Here is a 21,884-nt window from a genome sequence, read left to right on the forward strand (position 1 = left end):
AGGACTCTGAGAAAAAAAAATTCTTATGCAAGTCTGAAACTGTTAAACAGAACAGATATTTAATAGCTCATTCTCTTGTATGCGGGGCTGCACTGAACTTCTCAGGGTATAGTTTATGGACACTACATTCACACTTTGATGTATGGTGTTAAGCAGTACGCACACAATATAAATGCTTTACCTTTGACTTTTCACCTTGAAAAGCTCTCACCTATTTCTAGTTTCCCTGGTTTCGTGACTCTGTCAATGTTCTGAACCTATTGCCAAAGTGACAAATTACTACTTTAAAGACCAAACTGCTTTAATTTTCTTACAAATTATGCAATGGAAACAGTGGATCCAAGTACTGGACCTGCTACATACCTGTAGTAAAAATGCCAAAGTACTTGTGTTGGGACTGCACAATTAAAAACTCATGCTATTATGCTGCAACTGCAGCTAGGGGTCAGGTTTTCTATTATATGTATTTTTTTGCTGAGGAATGCAGGAAAGACGAGTGGTAGTTTATAAGGTGAGGAGAGCTTTCTTTTACTTCTACACTGATCGTACCAGGAATGTTCATTCTCAGCAGTGGACTTCACCCTGAGAAAACCCAACAGTGGGATAAGTAGCTAGAGTACTAAATGAGCAATGTGCACTTTTGTTCAACAGTCTTAAAGCCAGCTGCAGATGATGCGTCTGACTAATCAGAATTGCTTCACTGCTTGTGCTATTCTGACGTTGTACACTAGCAATCTGGATACTGGTTTGTAAGCTGTGCAAAAATAGCTTCCTGTTTTAAGAGATGCTACTGTGGACTATTGCAGCAGGGTTTCTACAGTATTTATGAACAAAATGTCATATGAACACTTTCTGTAATTGGTTTCCTAAGAATGCTTCTGTATTTTTGGCACTTTTGTGGACTGTAAAGGGAGGGAAAACTGCAGTACTTACTGCTCTTCTATGATGTGTAAAGGTGATCTCGGAGCTTTCAAAAATCTATAACTAGTATACGTTATAGACAAAATCAGGATGTACTGTTGGTATGTTCCTTCACATGGGTGCTACATAGGTGTCATTCTACACCAACCAACCACTTGTCAAACAATGCACTTTTTTAACACCATTCATCTTACTCCAAACTTCCTTATTTTTTCTGGAGGATGCTTTGGAACAGTGACGAGGTAATTCCTTTTTGTTCTTTGATTGTGTTGCTGGTGTCATAGTCTGCATTAGACCTACCTTTTTTCCCCCTCCAGTTATAAGTCATCAGTCACCTTGACATTTAGACACACAGCCTTGTATTCAAGGAACACAAGAAATTTCTCTCTGCAGCAGAAATACAGGAGGATCTAATTTTGGAGGGTGAAAGCAATCTGGAAAAAAAATCTTCCTATATACTATTCTGTTATGCATTTGACCTTTAAAACAAACCAATCCTGTATTGGTAGAGAAGGTCTGGACTAGCTGACCCAACAGAAATTAGATGGAAAGTTCTTATGGTTGCTACCAATAAATCCACTAGATTTAAGACCATAATTTAGTAGATTCCTTTTATTTAAGTAGTAAAGCACCAAACCCTTCTTAGCACAACAGTGCCTTCATTTTAGGCATACTGTGAACATCCAAGCAGTGTTAACAGTGAAGCATTGGTTTAGTTGGGACTTGGAAGAGAGAACTGGAGAAGGCAGGCATTTAAAGAAGAAAGAGGCTATTTTGAGCTGTCTTTCATTTAGGCTTTCTTGCTCTGTCGCTAACTAAACTCCCCTTTCCATTTAATCTTAAACTGGGAAGCATTAAATATTTCTAGTTTTCCCAGTGGAAGGAATTAAAACTGGCAGCTGGGTTATAAAATAAGTCATGAAGCCATGTCTACACTTACCGGGGATCCATGCTGCTGTGATCAATGCAGCGGGAGTCAATTTAGCGGATCTAGTGAAGACCCGCTAAATCGACTGCAGAGCGCTCTCTGGTCAACTCCAGTACTCCACCAGAATGAGAAGGGTAAGGTAAGTCGATGGGCGAGCATCTCCCGTCAACGCAGCGCGGTGTAGGCACCGCAGTAAGTCCACCTAAGCTATGTCGACTCCAGCTACGTTATCACATAACTGGAGTAGTGTAACTTAGGTCGACTTGCCCCGGTAGTGTAGACGAGGCCTAAGAAACAAACCTGTTGCTAATAATGGCTTAAGTGCTACAGTAGACAGAAGGAATTAGTTACAATACCATCGGAAAACATTTTTGCCTTTGCTTGTGCCATGCTATTTTTGTGATCCCTTTTGAGAGTAGGACTACACTTCAAGAAGCTGTTGCACTTCAGCCCACAAGTAGCTGACGGTGACAACTGGCATCTCAATGCACCAGCCTTGGGAAACTTGGCCCAGAGACATTTGTGTCCTTAAGAGTGTTTCTTGTAGCCTTCCTTTCTCTATCTACCTGCCCTTGAAAATAGCAGTGGCTTTTCTGTTTAATAGAAAATTAAGTTTAAAAAAAAAAAACTGGCATTTTAGAGATGGTCTCTTGTATAACTTAGCTGCAAATAACTAAGGGCTGGTCTTTGCACAAAGTTGCACTGGTTTATCTAAAGGTGTGATGTTGCACTGGCTTAAAACTGTGCAACTCCTGTGTGTAGGCAAACCCTAATTTCCGTCCCTGCTATGCCACGTTCACACTGAAGTGACTCAGCTAGTCAATACCCTGGAGTTTCTACATATGCAGGATGTGTTAACGCAGGAAGGAAGATTTGACAATAATTGAGTAGTCTCTTCCCCAGTGCCGTGTCTAGGCCAGAGGTTCCCACTGTGCGTTCTGTAGGAGCACTTGCAGGTGGTCTGCAGAGAGCTAGCAGTTCACAGGGTGCTAGCTCTCCTAGGTTATGTCTACGCTGCAGTTAGACACGCACAGCTGGTCTGTGCCAGATGACTCAGGCTCATGGGGCTCAGGCGAACGGGCTGTTGAATTGCGGTATAGATGCTCAGGCTCCAGCTGCCCAAGCTCTGGGACCCTGCCATCTCACTGGGTCCTAGAGCCTGGGCTCCAGCCTGAGCTTGAAAGTCTCCACAACAACTAAACAACCCCTTAGCCTGAGCCCCACGAGCCTGAGTCAGCTGGCACAAGCCAGCCGCAAGTTCTTAATTGCAGTGTAGACCTACAATGTAAACCAATAGGGGTAAGATCCAGGTGCAGGATAAGTTTTTAATCTTGGCTGAGAGACTGTGGGTGGGGTCTCTTCCTGCCCTCTTCCCCCCCCCGCCCCAAAAAGCCCTCTTTTGATTTGCAGCAGTAAGAGACATTTTTGTTCTTCTTTGTGCTATAGCTACTCCATTAGGTTTTCTTTGCCACCAGAAAGGGGATGAAGGATGAGGGGAGCCTACATACTATCCAGATGAAAAGGGGATGCTCATAAAATAAAAAGACTGAGTATTGGAAAGGGTGAACCTGCTTTTATTTAAAAAAAATAAAAATAAAAAATCTACATGCACCTGCTAGTCTTTGACAGCTGAAGTTAAACATTGCAAAATCACCCTCCTAACCACACACTGGGGGCTTACTCTTCCATCTGTGTGGGTGTATACAGCCCTTCTGGAGCCTGCCTGAAACATCCAAGAAGGAATGGCAGTCTGTTGCTTCACACCCTCATCTTTGAAGTAGGGTGCATATGTCTCTTTTGGAGGTGGGGTGTGGAGGATGGTTTCATGTGTTCACAATGACTCATCAGCACCAGAAACATGTTTCCCTGCCATGGATTATTAGTGGTAAATGCCAACTGGCAGTAAGGCATTAATGTGGATCTCTTCGCGTCCTGTTAATTGTTTTGAAATGGGAGAATGAACTTGTTGGCTGCTCTTTTTATTATCATAACTGTCGAAGCTCTGTGGAAACTGTATTATGCTGAGATGTCAATTTTAAGTCTAGGAACCGATTTATTTAAAGACAGTAATGAGAGAGGAAGCATGCGGAATTTAGTGAGAGGCAGTTGGGAGGGAAAAGTGTCCAAAGTTTAAAGAATAAAAGAGTGGTCTGGGTCTAATTCCTGCTATCTTTGCTGTATGAGCTTGGGTATATCATTTACCCTCTGCCTCCCTTTCTTTAAGTAATAGTGTTTCACGAATCTCCATAGGGATGCTGAAGAAGTTTATTTGTGTTTGTAAAGTGCTTTGAGATCTTCAGATGAAAGATGCTATAGAAGTGTAAAATACTTTGGGCACAAAGTGTCGGAAGCTCCATTATCACACAAATTCTCAACTATATTTGCAGTCTAGGACAGGAAAACCTATATGAATTTAAGCTTCCATAAGCTTTACACCATCTTAATGTCTGACTATAGCAATACACAGTTTCACTGATGTTTAACTTGGTTATCTGTGGGTTTGAGATGTAGATGTGCAATGTGATTTTTGTGTTAATTTGTATTGCAGATCTTACCAATATATTTGAGTCGTTCCTGCCCCAGTTGCTGGCCTATCCTAACCCCATAGATCCTCTAAATGGTGACGCTGCAGCCATGTATCTCCACCGACCGGAAGAATACAAACAGAAAATTAAAGGTAAGGGAGTCAATGGAATGTTGAAAAATTTAATGGTATCACTTTGATCTATTGCTGTTCAGAAGAAACTTGTTCTGTTCACTATACATCTTAAATACCTTTTCGTCGTCTGACCACTATGGCTCTAAAATAAATCGATTTAATTTTAGACTGGGGATAGTCTTCTGGGAAGAGTGGATGAACCACTATCCTTTTAAATTTAAAGCTGGTCTGTAGGGGGGGAGGGATAGCTCAGTGGTTTGAGCATTGGCCTGCTAAACCCAGGGTTGTGAGTTCAATCCCTGAGGGGGACATTTAGGGATCTGGGGCAAAAATTAGGGATTGGTCCTGCTTTGAGCAGGGGGTTGGACAAGATGATCTCCTGAGGTCCCTTCCAACTCTGATATTCTATGAATACAGTGTGGGAACAGTTCTGTTTAGCTTGGATGTGGGGAATGTCTTGGCAAACTATTAGAAGTTAGACAGAAGGGAACTAAGTTAAAGGCTGTTTCCGAAGGTCCCCAACTTTAAAAGCAAACTTCAGAAGTTTGGAGGAGTTAAGAATATTTTTGTAGCTAAAGTAGCACAGAAATTTTTCTGGCAGTTTTTTCCCAGTTTGTTTAAAAGTAAACAACAAAAAATGTTGTGCACTGGTCATGCCATTAGCTCACCCCATTTTGTTGTGTTTGCGCGGGTGCATGTGCATAAATGTGACTGTCAGGCTTCCCTTAAAATAATGTAGGAATTGCCATGCTGGATCAGTGCCAGATACCTCCAGAGATGGTATAGGAACTCTTCAGTAGAAAGGTGTTGGATAATCTGACCCCATATAGGTCTCATCTGGGTCTCTAATAGTTAGAGATTCGCATAAACCATGAAGCACACAGACAGGGAAGGTCTATTACTCAACGAGGAGGAAAGGAGAGAAAATGCAGCAATGGCTGAAATAAATGACTTTTTTGTTTCAGTTTTCACCAAAAAAGTTAGCAATGATTGGATGACTAACATGGTGAATATCAGTGTAACTGGGGTAGGTTCTGAGGTTAAAATAAGAAAAGAACAAGTTAAGAATTACTTAAACAAGATGTCCTCAAATTGGCAGGGCCCAATGAAATACATTCTAAAATACTTAAGGAACTGTCTGAAGAGATCTGAGCCATTAGTGATGATCTCTGAGAACTCGTGGAGGACAGGAGCGATCGCAGAGGACCAGAAAAGGGCAAATAGAGTACCTATCTATAAAAAGTGAAATACGGACAACCCAGGGAATTATAGACCAGTCAACTTGACTTGAATACCTGAAAGATAATGGAGTAAATCAAACAATCAATCTGTAAGCATCTAGAAAAAAATAAGGTGATAAATGTCAAGAACAAATCCTGTCAAACCTAAGCTCTTTCTTTGAGATGGTAACAAGCCTTGTGGACAGGGTAGAAACAATAGATGTGATGTATCTCAATTTTAGTAAGGCTTTTGATACTGTCCCACATGACCTTCTCAGGAGGAAACTAGAGAAATATAGCCTAGATCGGGGTGGGCAAACTTTTTGGCCTGAGGGCCATGTCTGGGTGGGGAAATTGTATGCAGGGCTGGGGCAGGGGGTTGGGATGCAGGAGGGAGTGTGGGAGGGGGGTGTAGTATGCAGGAAGGGGCTCAGGGGATTGGGATGCAGGAGGGGTGAGGCAGGGGACTCAAGACAGGGGGTTAGGGGGCTCAGGGCAGGGGGTTGGGGTCTGGGGTGCAGGAGGGGTTCAAGGTGTGAGCTCCAGCCTGGTGCCCCTTATCTCAAGTGGCTCTGGGGTGACAGTGGTGCTCAGCGGGGCTAAGGCAGGCTCTCTGCCTGCCCTGGCCCTGCGCCACTCCCAGAAGTGGCCAGCATGTCCGGCAGTGGCTCCTGGGGGTGGGGGTAGTGCAGGCGGTTCCACTGCGCACTGCCCTCACCTGTGGGTACCACCCCCAAAGCTCCCATTGGCCGCGGTTTCCTGTTCCCAACCAATGGGAACTGCGGGGGGCGGTGCCTGTAGGTAAGGGCACGCACGGAGCCCTCTGTGCTCCCCTCCACCAGGGGCCACAGGGATGTGGTGCCAGCCGCTTCCAGGAGCAGTGCGGAGCCAGGGCAGGCAAGGAGCTTGTCTTAGCCCCACTGCGCTACGGGGCTGGCAATCCCGCAGGCCAGACTGAAACCTCTGACGGGCCGCATCTGGCCCGTGGCCTGTAATTTGCCTTCACCTGGTTGGAAAACCACAACTGGTTGGAAAACCATACTCGAAGAGTAGTTATCAGTGGCTCACAATCAATCTGGAAGGGCATATTGAGTGGGGTCCTGCAGGGATCTGTCCTGGGTCCGGTTCTATTCAATGTCTTCATAAATGATTTGGATAATGACATACTTATACAGTTTGCGGACAATACCAAGGTGGGAGGGGTTGCAAGCTCTTTAGAGGACAGGATTAGAATTCAAAATGGTCTTGACAAACTGGAGATATCGTCTGAAATAGGATGAATTCAATAAGGACAAATGCAAAGTACTCCACTTAGGAAGAAATAGTCAATTGCACAAATACAAAATGGGAAATGACTGCCTAGGAAGGAATACTGCAGAAAAGGATCTCGGGGTGATAGTGGATAACAAACTAAATATGTGTCAACAAGAGAATACTATCACGAAAAAGGAAACGTCATTCTGGGAGAGTTGTAAGCAAAACATGAGAAGTAATTGCTCTACTGTACTCAGCACAGATAAGGCCTCAGTGGGACTATTGTGTCCAGCTCTGGGCACCTCACTTCGAGAAAGATGTGCACAAATTGGAGAAAGTCTAGAGAAGAGCAACAAAAATGATTAAAGGTCTAGAAAACATGACCTACAAGGAAAGATTGGGGGGGAAAAGAGTTTGTTTCGTCTGGAGAAAAGAAGATGACTGAAGGGGGACATAACAGTCTTCAAGTATGTAAAAGGTTATAAAAAGGAGGGTGATAAATTGTTTAAATTTAATCACTGAGGACAGGACAAGAAAAAATAGATTTAAGTTGCAACAAGGGAGATTTAGGTTGGACATTTGGAAAAACTTCCTCATCATAAGGGTAGTTGAGCACTGGGGACAAATTTACCTAGGAAGGCTGTGGAATCTCCATCAATGGAGGTTTTTAAGAACAGGTTAGACAAACACCTGTCGGGTGGTGTAGATAATACTTGGTCCTGCCTCAGTGCAGTGGACTGGACTAGATGACCTATCGAGGTCCCTTCCAGTCCTACATTCTGTGATTTGCTATGCCTTCAGAACTTTGTAATCAATTTATCTTACATACCGTACGCATAAGAGTCATGCCTCCACTTTGAATACTGTCGTCTTACCAGTTTTGCATGACAACAATAAGCTAGAACTAAACACTGCCATTCTGTGAAATCCCTCTTTGTAATGGTAGTATTTAAAAAAAGTCTTGGACACACTGGAATTGATGCAATAGATTCTAGCAACTTCTTTGCTCTGGAAAATTAAGTACTGTGAATACATAATTTGTCGCCTCTTCCCTTTACTTCCTCTTTTTTTAGTTATGAAGGCATAAAATATCTGCTTGATGTGTGTTTTGGGGATTGTTCCTAGGACTGACACCTGGTGCAAGTTCTCAGCCTGCCATAATCCTTATGAAGTGCAAAACCCTTAAATAAAGATTCATAATGAAACCTGTAGTTGTCCATTGGTGCAACTATTGTGTATACAGCTGGAAAATGTTTTGTTTAACACAAGTACAGCTTTTCACTCTTCAGATATATAAACTTGTTAATGGCCGTAGAGGTAAGAGAACCATTTTAGTCTTTCCATCCTAGAATAGAGGAAATTGGGGGCGGGGGGGGGAAGATGTTTTTTTCCAAAGGTACAAAGAGCCAGTTAGGCACTCAAATCCCACTGCCTTCAAAAGAAGTTGAATGTTTAACTCCCATTTGTGCCTTTAAAAAGAGAATTGGGGCTGGCACTTGATATTGGTGCATATTTGTAGTAAATGGTTAAATACTAACAGAGCTGTGAATGGGGTATAGATATAGCTGTTTGGCATTCCTTTGGGGCTAAAATATTTGAAGCAATGTTGGGTCAGTCTTGGTATGAAATCTTGATTTCAAACCTTTACGCTAGACACTTGAAAATGTACTTCCCATGGTATCTACAGGGCCAGCAGAATGTACACTTCAGTGTCATCTTTCCTTAATGGATTGAAAAATGACTAGATCCTCCAGTGTAACATGAGTTTAACCCAAAAAGAGGGTTAATTGTTTAGACATGTAAGTTCCCTGGAAGTCGAATTTCCAGAGGTTAAAATGAATGGACATCCTGCTGATGGCTAGGCAATGGTAAATATCTATTTGAACTAAAGTTGCCTCTCTGCTTTATAAGCTGTGGGCCTTGGGCCGGTGGAGCACTTCCTGAGGGTCCGTGAAGTGGCAGGTGGTCACATGGCTCCTGTTCTTGTTTTTACCTGCTAAATGTCAGGGTGACAGCTAGTTGCTGTATCTAATTGCTTTCCTAATATTATTCCCCCACATAAGCAGTAGTGGTGGTGAACTCAGGGATGCTGTGTGGTTACGAATGGGAAGAGGTGTTCACACACAACACCTCAGACAGTCTTGTGATCTCCAAAAATTTCAGAAGAGGAAGGGTGGGATCCTTTTGCTGGGGTGTGCTGAAAGGTTTATCTGGGCCAATAACACAATTTTTTTTATTGGATGTTCAATTGATAAGCAAGATGCTCACCAAAACTGGCACCCAAGAAGTTAAATGCTGCCTCTGAGCAGATCGTTCTTGTTAGTATACAAGATCCTGTTGCACAGGACCAGGACATTTCCCTTGATCACATTATTATATTCATGATACAGTTTCCAAAAGGGTAGGGAGCCTGACAGTCCGAATGTCTTCACGCTGCATGCAGTGTCACTGCACATGTTCTACGCTTCCTAGTGTTTACGGAACGATGGTTATTGAGCAGTTCGTGCAAGTCCTCATGACACAAACTTCAGCAACCTCTCACAGGTGAACAATGCAAATTAAACCATTAGAGAGAAGCTGCTTGTCATTAGACATCAGCATGTGCCTCCATAGGAGTTTGAAAGCCCCTTTTAGCCATTTGGCTCAAGTACTTTAAATGCAGAGTGTCCCTGTAGTTCAACAGCACTTCAGAGTCTATTCTTGTAGCAGGTATTAAAGCGTCTAGTGGCCTAATTCCATAGCCTCAATTCCAGAAATCTTGGCTTCTTGCAACTTAGCCAGCTGGTGCCTTTATAGACAATTAACTGTTTGAAGAGTCTGATGTACTGTGGGTAGCTGTACATCATGCTAGAAATAAGCATCTGCAGAAATTTGGAGGCAGTGGGAAGAAAGATGTTGCCAAAGATTTAACGTCCAGCTTAACATTCTCTTCTACTGAACTGAAAGATGCAAGTAGCTTATCAATGTTACTTAAGAAACAAAACTAGCTTTTTAAATGCAAGTTTCTATGGTCATGTGTGTTTGGCATCTCGCATTACAAGTGACATCCCACAGTTTCATAAGCACATCTCTCTTGGCATGACATGAAACAAAGGATTGCCAATTAGCCATGATTTGGGCTGGTGGAAGGGAAAATACATTGTGCAAGACTGATCCTCCCTCCTTTCTGCCCCATGAAACTGAGTTAAGGAAAAGAGCAACACTTTCAAGTCCTTTAGATTGGAATTTCCTGATACAAATTGGAATTCATTAACATCTCCTATTGTGGGAGCTAGACATTGTTAAGCATAAAGGAATGGATGCTGCTCAAAAAAAATCTGCTTTGGGGCTTAGAAGCAAGCCATCTTGCCTTCTGCTCATGTCCATCCTGTGAAAACTGCCAGATTAGCAACTGAAATCTAACCACAGAGCTGGTACAGCATAAGAAAAGTTCCTCACCTTGCTCATGTACCTTACTCCCAGACTAGAGGGATGGACCAGACTGAGCTCAGTTTACATAGCTGTTCACCTAGATGGTGTGCCATGTTTTCCCAGTGCCTAGTTGAGAACAGAATCAGAGAGCAAGCTGTCTGAAGTTCAATCCAGACAAGACATACAGTATGTTAATACTGCAAAGAAAAACCCACAACACCAGGTCTGAGCATGTGTCAATTGACTCAGGCTTGTGGGGTCAGGTTGCAGGGCTAAAAATAGCCGTGTAGGCAGTCATGTTCAGGTGGAAGGCTGGGTTCCAGGACCCTACCCCCTTGCCTGGCTTCAGGGCCCAGGCTCCAGCCCAAGAAGGAGCATCTATGCTGCTCTTTTTAGCCCTGCTGCCTGAGCCCCACGTCAATTGACCCAAGCTCTGAGGCTCAGTGCCACAGGATTTGTATTTTTTTTTTTTTTGCAGTGAAGATCTACCCAAAGATACTGGGTTGGAGGAATTATCTGATTTTACTTTCGTCTCTGCATGTACACCCTTTTTTCAAGAGGTTTGCAAATTCGGGACATGGCTGCTCTTGGAATGTCAGGTAGTGTCAGCCAAGAGCCTCCTCCGTAGGCACCTGTAATAAGGTGATTGTGACCCTCATATCTGGACATAGTCTCAATAATCCAGCTCCTAAACTGGATTACTACTGTACATTCTGCATGGGGCTACACTAGAAAATTGCACAGGCCACAGTTTGCACAAAATGCATTTGCCTTCAAGAATCCTATTAAACCAGTTTTGTGACCTGTGCTGGCTCCATAATTGCTTTTGGTTGTAATGCTAGCTGTTGATCTAGATAACTAGAGCCCTGCATGGTTTGGGTCTTGGCTTTGAAACCTCATCTCTTTCTAGGAACCACTGTAGTAGCTGACATTGGCTGGGGTGCTTGTGTTTAGAGCTCCTAGAATTAAATGTCTGGGAATTGATGGCTGGGAATTCCTGGGGAGAGCCCTCTGGAATTTTTTCTTTGCTCCTATCACTGCCCTTGTCTGATACTAAAGTATAGTGCAAGGCTTGTCTCTTGCGGGATAGAGAGGTGTTTGTTGTGGTTTTATTTTTGGGAACACAAATATTTGTGTTAAAAGCAGTAAATCTTTATTCCTTTATTCTAGCCTTTTCTCCAACCTTCATCTTCTCTCATCTCTTTCCTTCTCTGGAAGTTATGCCAGTATCCTAGGTCTCTAATTCCATAAAGCAGTGTTCTCAGACTTTTCCATAATGTGGGTTGTATCTTGACAGGGTCTCCAATTCTCCTTTCCCCTTGGTATTGTGCGCACTGTATTGCCTCCCATTCACAATGGCATTGCCACGCTGTGGTACTAACAGCAATTGCTGATACATAAAATGAAAACGAAGTATTCAAGATACTGTATTATAGGTCTCAAAGAGTCCTGTGGCACCTTATAGACTAACAGACATATTGGGGCATATGCTTTTGTGGGAGAATACCCACTTGTATTATAGGTCAGCAGGACAGACCAGTACAGTAGCTCTCAGCCTTCCTGCCTGATGACCAAGGATAGCCCTTGTAGAATGTCCCAGATTTTATTTCCTTTCCAGGAGGCCTGGGATCACTTCTGCTATGACTGTGAATTTTCACAGCCTAACCCGTTGTGCCCCTAACAGCATTGTGGGCCTGCTCTTATCTTGGGTTTCATGACAATGTGGGTTGTTGGGGTTTTTTGGCTGACCTCTAGGTTGGATTTTCTCCTTTGATCACCTTAATATGGGATGAATTTCCATTTTTATAGCAATTGGGTTCTGAACATGAGGCTTTTAAACTGGTGTATGTGCAGAAGTAGAAAGGGCACTGGCTGTTTCTAACTCCAAGTCTAGTGTTCAGTGTCCTAACAGTGTGTGTTATCAACATGTATGCCTCAGGACTTCCTGCATTATCCTCCCTTTGATGCCTCTAATACTGGCTGTTGTCAGATGAGATTGACCTTTGGTCTAAACCAATATGGCAATCCCTATGTTAATTTATGTAATCATTGTTTTATTGTCCATATATGGCACTATCCCACAGGCTGTTAATTTCCTATTCAGCCATGTTCAGTACAAACCCATTTTTATAAATGGCTATGGGCATCAAACATATGCTGATTATACCCTTTTCTCTCCTCACATACAGAATACATTCAGAAATATGCAACAGAAGAAGCACTAAAAGAACAGGAAGAAGGTACCGGGGACAGCTCATCAGAGAGCTCCATGTCTGACTTCTCGGAAGATGAGGCCCAGGATATGGAATTGTAGTAGAAGAAGCAACCTGCTTTTCAGAGAGACTATTATTTCCTAACCATGAGAAGCAGACTATAATATTCATATTTAAACAAAGCAATTTTTTTTATTACTAAACAAGGTTTTTATGAATAATAGCATTGATATATATATCACCCTTTAGATCTTGATTTCTTGGTCATTTCTCAAACCCAAGGTATATAGCATATTCCCACATTCCATTTTGGTAGCAATATGCAGCCCGAATGCATGCATTCATAATTCCATTTGGCCAAGTCAACTTGTGTGCTACTGAACTGTCAGCTCAAACAGCTGCTCTGATAGGTAGGGACTTAAAGATTTCCTTTTTTATCAGTGGTTCCACAGCTACCACCTTGGATGATAAGATGGAACAGCGCTTTCTCAAAGTAAAAAGTCTAGGGGATAATGTGAGAACATTTTTAGATCAGACAGTGAAATAAAGTTCTCCTTCAGGTCAAACTCGCTATCCTAGTTTATGTGGAGTTGCATTTAAAAAGTGCACGGAGTTATTCAGAGCATCGAAGCTTAAAAAATGACTTGGATTTTAAGTACACTTTTATATTGGACTTCTGCCCACCCTCTGAACTATAGGGACCTACAACCACTCATCTATTTGCTTTTGGGACTTTGGAAAGCCTTCATCTGGACTTTACTCATTTTCTTGGTCTGGATTATGAGCTGTTCCCTTTTTTCGGGGGAAAAAACACAATGCTATATGAACAGTGCTTTAATTTACCTGGAGCACGTACAAAGGCAAACTCTTTGTCATAGTTTTGAAACTGCTACCCTGTAATAGCTTCAAGCTTTCTTTCTTGCTTGAAGTATGATCAAACACCTTGCAAACTCTCTCTCCATCTCCTAAAAGAGGGTTTTCTGACCAGATGGACTAGCCTTGCTGAGAGCTTCAGACCCATGAAGATTGGCCCATTGGCCATAGTCCATGAATCCGTTGGCACGTTCTTTCTCCCATTTTTGTTTTTCTGTTTTCCCTTCTGCAGCAGCTTGGTAGCCATCTGCGTGTGTGTACAACAGACCAAACTAAAGTTTAACAAAGAAAAATGCTCTAGGAATCTTTGAGATTAATAAAAATAAAAACCATAAATTGGGAAAACAAGCGAATAATATTTTCAAGAGTTCTTCTGAATGAAAAATTTGATTTCTTCTGGTGTATTTCAACATACTAAGTTTTTTATTTTGTATTTAATGGTAAGAGAACCTAATACAGTAAACGCCTACCTGGGTTGCCAGTGATACTTGAATTTGGATAATTGTGCATTTGAAATCCGAACTAAGATGGATTTTAAATCTGAATGTTACTTGCTGTATTCTTAGGGTTTTCTGAAGGGTTTGGATAGACAGATACTTTATTTTTTTGGTGGAACTTGCAGGACAGTATGTGGAATTCAACCCACTCTTGAACAGAGAATTTTGAATGACAGACTGGATTGAGTAAACACTTTTTTTCATTGTCCCACAAATGTTTTTCTTTTAGGAATGCCACCTGGGTTTGAGTTGATGGGGTTGAAAGATACAGTCCTTTTTTAATCCATAAAGCACAATCAGTTTCCTTTTTTAAACTATAAAGTACAATTTTGCTTTAGCATGATTATTTTCCTTAATAAAAATAACATACAAAGGGTTTACTTATTTTATGTTAATTACGGGCATGAAGCAAAAGGTTTTTCTCTAAAAGCAGTAATGTAGGACTGTGGTTAGTTACTGTGCTGAAGTTCTCTATCTAGCATTTGTGGCTTGTTGGAAGGGTAGTATTAACTATTTAACATGTAATGGTGTACTTTAACTCTTATCTAGCACGCTGTTTTCTCATTACTTTGGGGAGGGGGGGCAGAACTGTGTTGGCACTGTTTAACTTGCTTACCTGCTGAACTAGGAGTTTGGTTGTGCTATAACCTTTAACTGTAGGTGCTAATTAGGGGTAGTCTAAGTGCTGGGTGGTGATATCAGTTTAAAAACAACAAAACAATAAAAATTTGTATTTTTTCAATATTGTATAAAAAATAGTGTTCTAATTACCTCTAATTTTTTTTCCAGGTAACTGTATTACTCTTCCCCCAGTCTATTCAATGACCAGGTTTAACACAGGGAACACTTTCATGCATCTCTCTCATTTGAAGAAGCCAGTTTTCTAATAAAAAGGTTTCCTGTCGTAAGCTTCCAAAAGAATTCCAATTAGAGCTGCAAGTCTAAGGTAGACTCCTGGAAAAGTAAGCACACATTTTTCCACGGTGATTTCTAGGTGTGAAGATGCAGCTTGGCTTCTATTAGTTGTCCATGTTGCTCTGATTCGTCTGCACGTTACTTTGTGCATACAGGCAGCCGAAGCAAGGTATTTGTGGGTCTAAATCTGGAACTTCTCCAGCAAGATGTTTCCTTGGATATTAATGGCGCTTTACACATGAAATCTATACCCTTGCCTGCAGCATGTTGAAAAGATCATCTTCTTGGTATATTTCATGTTTGATCATTCTCCCCTATAGCAGCAGGAGCAGGAAAGGAAGCCTACAGTAAATTGTCAAAATACCTGCAGTTCAAAGGAATATGGCCTAGTGTAAAACTCTTGTAGGGATTTCCCTTCTTTCTAGACTGGAACAGCTGCTTATTGCCTCATTCTACCCCTTCTCCCATCTTTCACCTCCCTCCCCATCTCAAACAAGAACAGTCTGTAAATAAACTACACACCCCTAGTCTGGAAGAGAAAAGTGGAATAGTTTTGAAGCAGGATGCCCAGTGTTGGGTTTTTTCAGTTCCAGTTTCTTTTGAAATGCTAATGTTCTTTTTCTGAAAGAAGCACTGCCATTCTCTTCCCTGTTCAGATGACTGAATCTCAAAGCATCAGCCAGGTGGAAATTAACAAGCCTACTCCAACATGACTACGTTTGATCCACTGTATGTAGATTTGTGCTCTCAATGAATTCCTGAATATGAAAGCTTGTTAGTAACCTATTATGGTTGTTATGGAAGTAGGCTCTTCGGCTTCACGTCTGATAGCTTGTTACCTTATTCTTGAGCTTTGTGTGACTTACACAAATTGAGAAATATCAAAGCTGCCCCAGATCTGCAGAAGCGTCTCAAGAAGCTACATACATTGCCAATTAGGTTAATCTTGAATTTCATCAGACGTGTTTTCGACTCTCCTTGAGGTTTCCAAGTGTATTTTCTTCGTTCATTTGACTTTCCATCATGACAATTTTAGACTTAAAAAATAATTAAGGAGGGGAGTCCTGGTGATAGCTGATCCTAAGGGAGTGGCATCTTGATGTGAACTGAGTGGAATAATGCTTTGTAAATTAACTGGTAATGTGTAAACCCTCGGTCTGAGAGGAAAAAATGGAAGTTAAATGCTGTTTGTTACCTCTGAAGTTCAAATTGGCCAACTAGGTTTATGGGAATACTAACTACATAGTCACTTCTGTAATCTCCCATATCCGCGTTTGATCGCCGCCCCCCCCCCACACACACACACATTATCTGCCTTCAGTGCACACAAACCAGGGAGAGGGAGTCCCTTTCCCCCCGTAAGGGATGAAGAATGCTGTCACCTGTGCTGCAGCTGGGTTGCCCTGGCTTTGTTTCGTCCTAGCAAGACTAGTCACAGGGCACTCTGTAAGTGGCAGCTCTCAGGTATGCAAGGACCCCCCGGACCTTTAATGTCAGATCTATATCACACCATGCAGGGAGCATTGAGGAGAGTGCAGGGCTGTTGGTTTGTTTTTCTTTTGCTTCTTTCTGCTCATCTGAATTCCGCCGGCACTTTAGCAGGAGTGTGTGCAGCATGAGAAATGGCCATTATTTTACTGACTGTATTTGATACCTGTTGTGTGATACTTGAAGAGATAAAGGGTGTTTTCCCTTCATTTGAGTCTAAGCTTTTTTCTTTTATTTTCTTTTTTCCCTTTTTTCTTGCATTGTGATGATGTAGTGGGCATGCCTGTCACCATGACAAATGCCTCTTCTCTAAGAATATAACCTCTCAAATAGTTGTGTATAATTAAAGAACTGTAAACTTTTTTAAATAAAAGATGTATATACCTTGACACTTGACTGGTACTTGATCAGTAAGGTCTCACTCTCATAGGCAGCATCTCCAGTGCCTCCTGTCTGATAAACCTCCAGCCCTTGAGGTTCAACAGCAGCTGTTAACCAGACTGCCCATTATTTTGCCGTCAAAACCAGTCCAGGTTTTTTTCTGTAGGAGATGCTTTGGTGGAAATGTATCCCATTGCATATGCAGAGTGCAGTGTTTGGTGTAACTAAGTTATTAAGTCAGTTTGTTGAACATAGCTGTACTATACCTGGTGCAGTAAAAGAACCGAATTAGAGTAGTATAAATTGGTTTCTTTGGTTGTAGGCCCATTCACAGATATGGTTTGTGAAACTTGCCTCTGGCCAACACTAAATGGCTCTATTTGCCACATTTTCCACAAAGTGCTATGGCAGGTTTTAGTAAAGCGTGTTTCAACCAAAACTGCTGTAAATTCAAATTATGCCCTAAATGTGTTTGGTAATGTGAGCAAGCAAATGAGCAGGCTTCTTCATCTTATTGGAATGGATTTTAAGTGAGCTCTGCTAGGAAAATACCTAGTGCATTATATTTACATAAATCATGCCAAGTACTTTATAAAATGTGAATTGCAGGGAATAAGGGGGTGGTTCCAAGTTGTTTGCAATTTAAGTTGGCCAAGGACCATGTGGAGACAACGGTGCCAAAGTTGGAAGGCTGAGACCTCAGCAGTGGGATCATCTATGCAGGAGGGTTTGGGGAAAGTGGATTTGAAGGGTGGGTATAAAAGTATTGTACACACTGTGTGTCAGTCATTCTTATTGTACTCCTAAAGGACATAACCAATGCTCTTTCAATAAGTTCCTCTAAATGTAAGAAGCAATTAAGAGATCTGTACATTTTTCTTGAAAACTGAATCTGAAATGTATTAAACATCAAAGGAAATGGTCTGAATTCAGAAGCTAGCACAGCCATTCAGTAACAAGTACTGAGTAACAAGTAAGGGATTACAATTGCTTGGTCAGCAGGTGAAACACAGTTTTTAGCTTCAAAATGCATACTTGTCCTTGGAGTTCGAGGTTTTTATGAAGCCAGTGCCCTATTAAACATGCCTCACAGTAGTTATGTTGGATGTGCCAATGTAATCTGGACTTTATACAGGGAAGGAGAGCCCTATGTCAAATGTGTACTAAACATTTCCACCTGGCTTGGGCTCATGCCTGTTCATCACAATCTGTTAATGGACCCCCTTTATCTCGTCTGTTACCCTTTGTGTCGTGTCTGAACTAGACTGTAAGCTCGTTGGGGCAGGGACATATATCTAGTGCATATGGCACTGTACAATGCTCTAGACACAATATTTGCAAAGATTTTTCGATAGCCTTTCCCTTGCGAATCTGCTTCTTCTGGTTTCATTAGCTAAATTTGCTAATCTTGATTTACATCTGCGAGGGGACTTGCTTATTCTAAAAAAGCCAATGGAACTGCTTTTAGCTCTCCAGAGGAATATGCCTGTGGTTGAATTCTGAAGAAAATCATTTACATTTTCCAATAGTTGTGGCTGTCTTCATTTTTCTAGTGTTTTGATATGGTATGTGTGTGCTGGGTTTATTCCAGTTACAGGTCTACCTGAATTCCCCCCACTTTTTTAAATAGGAAAAGCTATTTCTGCCCTATTCTAAGCAGCCATCACAGTTGAAATGCATGGTTTAGTAGCTGCCTTGTTGCACTCCATATTTGTATTGTTGTTGGGCCAAGTTGTCCGACCAAGAGCAGGGCCCCATTGTACTAGGGGTTATACAGACATACTAGGACAGTCCCTCCACTAAAGAGCTTAGTCAAAACAAGATGCATCAAGTGTTTGTAATGGGGGAGGAAGGACCAATGTTAATGTGATAGGCACATGTGGTCTCACAAACCACCAATGGCTGAGTCCATTTCTTAAACTGTGGTGCACCTCTCAGGATTACACTATAGATATATGTACCAAGAGAAAATTAAAATCCGTATCTTGTCTACAATGCAGTGCACTCTTCTATTATCCTGTTCAGTCCTTTTCTCCCCCCTACCACCATATATTTCTTGCATGATCTGATAACACAAATGTGATGACAAATATTTACTAAAAATAATTTGAAAGTTAATTCATTGCAGTTTCTTCAGCTGGTAAATCAGTAAGACACAAGATGTAGCTTGAAAATGAGAAGAAAAAAGTAACTGCTATTATGACATACTTTTTAAAGGCTTTTGTTTGTATTTCTGAAATCACGGGACACAATACAGTATAAAGAGAGAAAACGTTGATGGCTATTTTATTTATCGTCCTAGCTGCAGTGTAATTGTTATGGTGAACAAGCACTTTTATTCATGAATTAAGTTTTCCCTTTTCCAAACCTCTCGGGTCTGGCTTGTTTTAGAGGGAAGATGCTTATTTTACAGCAAGGCAAGCTATCACAGATAATACTTTGGATGTCTATCACAGCTGCTGCAACAATTAGTGTCTTGGGCCTATAGTTCTCATTGAGTTGGTCATTTCATTGTAATTTAATTGTCTCTAGTTGATCATAAAGGTGTCGAATTTTTTTGACATTAAATTTGCTTGTTCATGACCCAAAAGTGGAGTTTTTGGTAATGTCTGTAGAAAAACTGAGCTCTCGTTCTAAGCTGGAACTAAACTGGTTTCTGATTGAGACCTCTGGACACTACTGCAATGTGAGGGTTTGAGGGAGCAGGGTGAGATTAGTAACCACTTCCAAGTCCTGAATTCACATTTCCGTCACGTGACTTGTGGAATTCATGAATCGAAACTAATTAAATTGCATTGAGTATACCATTGCTTGGATGATGCCAAAGGAAGGTAGAGCTCATTGTAAACTCGTTATAACTGATCAAATAGAGTGCCACATATGGGTGAAGTGGCTAGGCCAGTGAGTTTATAGACATAAAATGATTTCCTGGAGAAGTTAGGAATGGTGTCAGGGAGACAAAATGAGAATCAAATTTGCCATGCAGTTCTTCTGCCTCTCCAATGTGGGAGGGGAAGTGTGTTGCATTGCAAAAACCATCCATCATTACATTTAGATGCAGAAGCAGGAAGCAGCAAGAAGATCTACATATATCTGAAGGGGATGTAGCTGGAATTACTGCACTTCATTCTGGGAATCTCAGTTGCAGGAAGTGCCAGATACACTTAAAAAAAAAAAAAAAAAAAAAAAAGTTAAGAAACCCAACAAATTTTATGGGGCTGGAGTGATTAGTTTTTGTAATGAAAGATATACATAGAGCTCAGATTTCAGATCCCGGGTAGTGTGAAATCTGCCTGGAGTGGGGATGCACCTCCAATCTTCACTCTGTCCTGGCAGTGCAGGCCTGCAATACCTCTGCTGACAAGAATCCTGTGGACTCCAAACTAGGATTATAAAGCCACCATCCTCACCCATATGCCCTGGGGTTGCAGTGGTACTCCCTCTGTAAATGCACCCTGGGTTCATTGATTATAAGCATCTATAATTACTGGGTGAGTGAACACCAGTGATTGAGAGGAATGTGGGATGATGCAATGGGTTACAACTAGGAATAAAGGAAATATGGTCTGAATATCAGGAAGCGTTTCCTAGCGATGAGACCTGTTGGCCTCCAATGGCTCACGTCTTTTACTGAAGACTGGATAATGCACATACTGTGGTCAACGCTCCTACGCTGGCCAGGCGGATGGATTACTTCAACTAATAGATGCTTGCTATCCCTGAATTGTATGAATGGTGGTTTGCTTGCCCACTGGTTCCTCTTGACTGTTACCACTTGACAGAGCTATCTGCATTCTCTCCTAGAGCAAGGTTTGCCTTCTGCAAGTGCCTCATCTGTTCTCCTTGTGCCTTCAAAAAATAGAACACTGGGTTTGAGGCCCACAGAGTTTCAATGTCTCCATGGCTGGCATTGGGGTTTTCAGATCTGTGGTGGTGGTCCCTTTTGTGGGTGTTTCTGTCCTTCAGAAGTTTCCCTCTTTGCAGAAGATCAGGGAACCAGCCAGTGAGCTTTCCAAAGTGCCCCAAATACAAGCTTGAGACTGGTCAGAGGGGACCCGTGGCTGTGGTCTGCTTGAGGCTTCGGGGAGAACAGGGTGGTTTCTTGTGAAATCCCCTGAAAGGTGTTTCAGCTTCTTTGCATGTAGTTGAAGGTAACAGCAAAATGACCCAGCTGGGAGTCAGTGTTTTGCGTCAGTTGCTAGGCATGACTTGCCGAGCTCCCTGAGTGCTGCTCTAGTGTCTTGAAAGCATTTAACCAGCGCCTGTATAGTGGAGTTGAGGCAATGGCAGAACTGGACATGCCTCCATTGATGCTTGACTCTGCTTCACCCCTTGAGCTGCATTTGGAGACAGGCCAGAGGCCTGTGTCATTTGGGCATCGCTTGCTACTCCCTGGGTCTTAGCACACCCTTGACACCTGCCTACCTTCTGGATACGCTCGAACATGGCAATCAATGCCACTCTTCTTGGCATCCTGAATGCAGGGTATGTGACTTAGTGAGTAGCTTCTACCTCTGTGCCACCGCTTCCCTTTACCATACGTGCTCCAGGTGGCCAACTTTCCTGGTCCATAGACTGCTTCAAGTTCCCAGTCCAAGGGTGTGGCGCAGACATCGATGCTAGCCCTATCCCATAGCTTTTGACGTGGTGCATTCAGCGCCAGTCAGGTGGCTGCTTTCAGAGAGCCCTACATCCTTGGTACCAACAACCTCTAAACAGTTGCTATTGATGGCCTCTGGTGACTGACCCACCCGCCTCCTCTCTCCAGCAGCTAAATTGGCCATGCTAGGAAAGAGATGAAAGGAGTTCACCTAGTGACCTCAATCAAGGACTTTGAGCAATTCCTAGCATCCTGCACATGTCTCCATGGGCAGAAGAGGTCAAAGCAGCTAGCTCTCCTAGAAGATCTGTTCATAACCCTGTTAATTGAAAGGATTGGTAAGGCCATCCCTTCTGTGTCTGCAAACACCGGCTCCAGCACTTGCAGACTTCCTCTAGCGGAAGTTCTCTGAAGATCTGACAGGGCCTGTCCAATCTATTCTAGATCAGATGCCTGCAGTGTGTTCACGCTCTCACTTGCTCCTAGCTCAAACGTAATGGAGCCCAAGACCACATCATGCTATG

At 42.3% G+C, this 21,884-nt stretch overlaps 1 protein-coding gene across 2 annotated transcripts in view; it reads left to right on the forward strand.

The window, feature by feature from the left end:
- Positions 1-20,457, forward strand: part of UBE2H (ubiquitin conjugating enzyme E2 H) — a 73,223-nt gene extending 52,766 nt beyond the window's left edge. The window contains exons 6-8 of one of the 2 annotated variants that reach the window (XR_012637634.1): positions 4,398-4,526; positions 12,583-13,919; positions 14,766-20,456. Coding sequence is in view for 1 of the 2 variants with exons in the window: in XM_074942735.1 (XP_074798836.1) it covers positions 4,398-4,526; positions 12,583-12,707 (254 nt within the window). In the remaining variant the exon portion in view is untranslated. Of the gene's footprint in view, positions 1-4,397; positions 4,527-12,582 lie in introns of both variants that reach the window. The other variant, XM_074942735.1, reaches the window with a different exon arrangement.
- The last annotated feature ends 1,427 nt before the right edge of the window (positions 20,458-21,884 follow it).

The sequence above is a fragment of the Natator depressus genome, chromosome 1, assembly GCF_965152275.1.
Source record: "Natator depressus isolate rNatDep1 chromosome 1, rNatDep2.hap1, whole genome shotgun sequence".
Classification (NCBI taxonomy): domain Eukaryota; kingdom Metazoa; phylum Chordata; order Testudines; family Cheloniidae; genus Natator; species Natator depressus.